The 6,067-nt window shown below is 47.1% G+C and overlaps 1 protein-coding gene across 1 annotated transcript in view; it reads right to left on the bottom strand.

The window, feature by feature from the left end:
• The window catches only part of LOC108788123 (nectin-1-like), a 72,280-nt gene extending 68,966 nt beyond the window's left edge, over positions 1 to 3,314 (bottom strand). Inside the window, exons 1-2 of the mRNA XM_018557849.1 lie at positions 3,175 to 3,314; positions 1,263 to 1,348 (exon numbers count right to left, since the gene is read on the bottom strand). Of these exons, the coding sequence (XP_018413351.1) occupies positions 1,263 to 1,348; positions 3,175 to 3,314 (226 nt within the window). The remainder of the gene's footprint in view (positions 1 to 1,262; positions 1,349 to 3,174) is intronic.
• Between the last annotated feature and the right edge of the window lie 2,753 nt (positions 3,315 to 6,067).

Raw genomic sequence — 6,067 nt, 5'->3', positions numbered from 1 at the left:
CGCTCCGAGCGGGGTCATCTGGCAGTCTCCGGCCACCTAAATTAGGACCCGGAGACTGCCAGATGACCCCGCTCGGAGCGCCGCACACCGAGCAGCAGTGACGCGACGCTCGGCGAGGTAAGTAAGAAGACGCGCTGGCGCTGACTCGAGTATAAGCCGAGGGGGGCACTTTTCACCCAAAAAAATGGGCTGAAAATCTCGGCTTATACTCGAGTATATACGGTATATGTAGAAAATAACATGATATCTGTTACAGGGCTGGAATTTCTTCATTGCTCTTTCAAAAGGAACATAAAGTAACATAGGCAGGTGCTTAGATTAATTTAGGACAAAGGAACACAGATAGAAAGTAATAAAATACTTCCTTCCTTAAGAATATAAAAACCTCATTTAGAGTTTCACTTTCGCAGTTCACTTTCACTCACATATTGAAGGTCATGCTAAAGCCAGAGTTTCGTTTTTTTCCATAGAGGGATTCTGCCTCCAGTGGCAATTTCTCTTCCTCTTATACCCCCCATTTATTCCCCTCCATTCCCCAATCCTGGTCTCCTTGCAGCTCCGCATCCCTCCCCAGGACAGCAAGGCCCCAATGAGGTATCTCCCTCCTTCCGACAGTTTAACATTCCCGCTACCCTCAGGAATCCCCCAACAGTTCTCATCATCCCTCCAAGCTCCTGTCCCAAAAATACATAACTCTGCTCCCCAGCTCCAATATTCGCCTTGCTGCCACCTTTCTGACTCCCAAAAAACACAAGTCAGCTCAAAAACTCACAGTTGTTGGCACACATTGTGATGCCAGTCCCCGCTCCCTGCTGTCTGTGATCGATCCTGCCAGGGAAGACTGATCGGGGGTCGTGACGGCGCCCCCCCTCAGTCCTGCGCCCGGGGCAAGTGACCCCCCCGCACCCCCGGTTGTTACGCCACTGTACAGGAGAGCTCAGGGACCTAGCAGTAACCTGTTAGTCCTTGAGCTCTCCTGCAGCCAGTCTTTCTTGGCAGCATCGATTACAGACAGCAGGGTGCCAGGGACTGGCATCAGCACTGAGCATGTGTCAGCCTTGGTGAGTTTTTGAGCTGACATGTTTTGGGGAGGGTGCACACAATCCTTCTCTCCTGAACGTAAAGACCACCATAATACCCTCCACACTCCTCTACTGCAAATACAGCCTGCCATAATACCTTCTACATTCCTCTCCTGTACAGGTCAACCGGCGTCATACCTCACGAGACTCCTCTCCTGTACATGTCAGCCAGCATCATACCCCACGAGACTCCTCTCCTGTACACGTCAACCAGCGTCATACCCACAACACTCCTCTTCTGCACTATCCACCATCCACAGCGTCCACTTTAAAAAGAAAAAATAATACATACAAGAAAAAATCCATTTATTATTTGTTTGCTTTGGAGCCAGTAAAGCATTGCAACTGCTATCAGTGGAAAAGAGGAGCAATGCTATGGCTCCTGAAGACGTTTCCTCCTGTACATGTCCGTACCTCAATATGGACATTTAGTAACATGAAGGGGAGGAAGAATTAATCAACTACAAATGCAGTGACTTCACCCCAACTTCTATTCCGTCAAGAACTACAAGTCTGTAGTTTATCCAATTCACAGATCCTGTGTAAGTGTAGTAGTTTACGATGTGACCATATTTCATGTTACACCCTGAATATGGATGTAACTTGGAGCATGGTCCAAAAGGTAAATTAAGCACTTAAAGTGACATTAAAGTCCAAAAAAAATTCCCCTCCCCCCAATGTTAATGTCAGCACTTACCTTAAATGATGTCTCTTAATCCGATCTTCTTATTTCCTGTAGTTTTCATCTGTCCCTCCAGCGCCGCGGTGGGTCTCCGATCCAGCGCTGACTCCTTGCTGTCCTTGCTGGCACTTCCTGTCCCACGGTGTCTGCATGCGGGTGCACGCGTCCATAGACTTACCTTGTGTCTCTCTTCGTCTCCCGGACGAAAATTCGAACTGCGCATGCGCCGCCCCAAGATGCTTTGCGGCCGCCCGAGCAGTTTCGGATTTTCTGACAGGAGCGCGCGGTGAAGATGGGGTAAGTTTAAACCGCTGCTAAAGCGTTTTTTTTTTTGTGGTTTTTTAAAAAAACTTTTTGCATATATCTACTGCTTGCTAGCAGTAGATATATGGGGGGAAAACGGAGGCTTTAGAAACCTTTTAACTTCCTCACTTCTTAATTGCTCACACTGCCCACCACCCATTCCTCTCCTGGATATACTGCCCACCTTCATAACCTCTGATCTAATCTACCGCGCACAATGCCCAAGCGTGCAGAAGTGAGGCCACTGCTCTGACCATCACTGGTTGCCAGGAGCTTGCTAGGTAAATGTAGCGCTCACCCCCGAAGGAGCCGCTGAATGATCAGGTCTTCCAATAGCTTGTCAAGGGATTATTAAAACACATGGCTGCCCCAAAAGCACTTGCCACTTCCAGTGGTTACCGACAGATTGAAGTCCAGACAATAGCTCTAAGATGATTCTCTTTTATTTCTGAACTCCAGGGAGAGAGGGAAGAGGGTCAGACTCCAGACTCCAAGACTCCTAGTACTTGGAATAGAGCAAAGTAACTGCTGCCAACACAGACTTGGACCTTTAAGCCGTACCGGCAATCTGCGTGGAGAACTTCTGGCAAGCAGTACTGTCAAGGGTCTTGTTCAGATTCAACTCCGACATGAGTGGCTGACCACTGGGCCTCCAGGCTCAGGCCCCAGTGTCCAGGCCCAGGCCCCAGACTTAGGCCTAGTCCATTCTGTCTCATCAGCAGGACCCTGCCCCCCAGGAGAGCCCTGGGGGAGGTAAGAGAGAGTTTCATCAGCCGCTTTCAGCATTTATCTCCTCTCCCAGCATGCATCACTGCTACTGTCCTACAGTGATTGGCTGGGAGACATAAATGCCCAAAGCAATCCTCATTGGCTGTTCTGCCCTGTGTGGTACCAAACCCAACAGCAGGCAGACACAGCTTCACAGATTGTTCTGTCATAGTTGAACTGAACATAGACTATAGATATAATTTAGCACTCCTATAAGTAGGGTGCTACACAAATAAATTACCAGCCTTGTCAAATAAGGCAAACAGCAATCAGTAAAGTGCAATAACCCACAGCGATAATAAAAAAAACTGCCAGCATTGGCGTTCAATGTTTACTTACATGATAATAAGCTCCCACGCTGAGCTCTCTCTGTAAATCAAGCTGGGACTATAGTTCATTTGTTGGGTGGAGATCACTTCAGCTGACAGTTCTAGCTTCTTTCGGTACCAAGGGCTGGAACGTTGAGAGGCATTCTCCATGTAGCGGTACCCAGTAACACCCCCATTCCTTCCAGGTACACCACTACCATCGGGGAGATCACCGGGAACATTAGGTGCTGGGGACAGATCCCTTAAAACAGATACTGTGCCTGAAAAAAGCAATACCGGCGCCCCCGGTTTGCAGAGAAATCCGGCTGTAAAGTTCATTGGTACACCATAGAGGCAGCTCCCACCGGTCAACAACGACCATCGATCTGGGAAACAAAAGGTCACCTCAGGTTCTGAGGAAGGGGGCGTGCCCCTGAAACGCGTAGACCTTTTTAAAAAACATACGGGAGCAGAGGACGCTGATTTGGAGATCCCCTCAGACTTCCCCTGCTGGAGATTTTATATTTTATCGTTTCCTTTTACGCTTATGATCATTGGCTTTCGTGTAAGTACATTTTCACTTGCGTGTTGTACTCATCAAATAAAAGTTTTACACTATGGAGGCGCTCTGTGTTGCTTTTGTTTCCCAGATACTGTGCCTGGCAAACACGGACAGATGGCAACCATATCTTGAGTGTATATCTCAGAAAGTCTAATGACCTGGTGTAACACTTCCGGGTTCGGATACACAAGCCGACTGCATTCCAGAATGGAACGCATCGGCCGTAGGAGTTTCAGGGCGCCTCCTCCCCCTGGCCTCGTATCGATATGCGTTCCAGGGTGGAACGCGGAAGTGACGTCACGCCGCGAGGCTCCTCTTCCGCGTTCCACCAGTATAAAACGTGGCCTATGAACCCATGGATGGCGTTCCACTATTGGGTTCATGGCCCAGCACCCCAGGAGCTACCCAGATCTGCAGCCACCAGCCTCCCATCGGGACCGCTCACCTCCACTGCACGGAAGCCTCTCCAGGACCTCACAGGATCTAGATGACCAAAGGGTTCTATCCCCTCAACTGCAAGTATCTGCCTTGTATTCAAACTGTGTTACTCAGGAGTGTCTCACCACTGCCACCTGCTGGAGGCTAGCTATACATGCCTCACTATTTCCATGCTAATAGTGTTTAACTGGATTGCTACTACTGCTATTGTACCAACCACATACAGACTGCCTTTGTATTTGCCTGCTCCTCAATATCATTCCCATTTATGATGTCTAAAGAATATGAAGTAATATTCCACAGATAAGTGCATCCTGCCTTTTTTCCTTTACGCGGCATATGATTTCTAGATCCCAAACTCTCCGCTTGAGATTGAGAGAGCCGCCTGGGATCTAAGCCTGACACCGCATATTCAACCATCGGTTAGATCCGCAGCTGTGATCCAAACTTACCTTCCCGAAGTACGGTACGTGACACCTGGTCACTTGGATAGGGATTGGTGCTGTATTATACAAGGTGCACTGCACAGAACCTCCTCTTGAATGTGAATGTTAGAAAGTCTCATAACCCTGTCACACATGGGCAGAGGGACATCGGTCATCAGACAGTAATAGTAAACTGTGGATTGACTGTATAGATAATGTAATGCCATGCATATGGTTATATAATATCAAAATAAGTGGACTTCCATGCATGCCTTTTACATGCCCAGCATAAATAAATGGAAAGGTCTCACATGGTGATAATGAAATGGCTATACACAGAACCCTGTGGCAGCAAACAGATATCTGGATGCTGGTCCAATGTGGTCATTGTGCAGATTGATACCAGTCCTTGACGCTCTGTGATCTCCAGAGATGGTTTGGCTATGTACATAAAATTTTGGATCGGCTGCATATGGATGTATTTTTGTGCTTTGACAACAACTGTTATAGATGCTGCATGTGTAGCACTTCCCCATTTGGTAAATGATGGGTTCTACCATTTGCAGCGATTACCCACTCGTACCTGGACCCACAGATCTCCGAAGCACCAATAACAGATGTATGGGTTTGTTTGAAACAAACGCCAGTGAGCCCTGCAGGGAAGTATTGTTTAAACAGATGGAACAGCAGTAAAGGAAACAGACTGATAACAGCGGTATCATATAAAAATACAATAAGATGAAATGTGGTGTCCTTTTCCTTACCACCAGTGCAAGGGCTGGCCAGGGCTGCACGTTTTCATTGTTTTTATGTCACCTTTACAGATGTCAGACATTTGTATTGAGGGGTATTATATGTGTATTAAGTCTTAATATGTTCACTGCCCAGGTTCTTTACAGTGATCTTTTTTAGAATAATTCACTGTGATCCCAGATCTCACTTTTTCTAGTTCCTAAGGGCCGGTTCGCACCATCTTCAGTGCATTACAGCACGATTAGCTGCTGGAACGCACTAGATTGCATCCTGGTCGGCTCCCTGCGCTCTGGGGTGGAAGAGGGCATGGCGCTACATTCAAGTAAAAAGGCGGTGTGTGTGTGGCTGCAGTGCCATTGACTTGAATGCACCAACATGCCCCCTCCCACCCCAGAACGCAGGGATTGTTCCGGTGACTACTTTACAACATGAGTTTTTTTGCCACAATAATACCCACATAAAATGCTTCAAATTTACATAAATGTAAAATGACTTCAGTCTGTTGTTTTTCTTTCTCACATCTTAGAGATTGTATAGGTCACATAGTCTTATCTACTTCCTCCATCCTCTGCTACTAAGTATTATCTTCAGCCTTCCATCTAACGTACACTGCGTAACTTAGTAATCTTTCATCATGGTGACATAGCACGGTTAACCAGTTGAAGTGCATGTAACGCCTAAGAATGAACCACTTTTTTTTTTGGTGTCGTTAAAGTGTTTTGTTATATCTGTTCGATAAGTGCCAA

Source organism: Nanorana parkeri, unplaced genomic scaffold, assembly GCF_000935625.1.
Source record: "Nanorana parkeri isolate BGI_ZX_2015 unplaced genomic scaffold, ASM93562v1 scaffold306, whole genome shotgun sequence".
Lineage (NCBI taxonomy): Eukaryota > Metazoa > Chordata > Amphibia > Anura > Dicroglossidae > Nanorana > Nanorana parkeri.
This window is presented reverse-complemented; position numbering and strand designations above follow the sequence as displayed.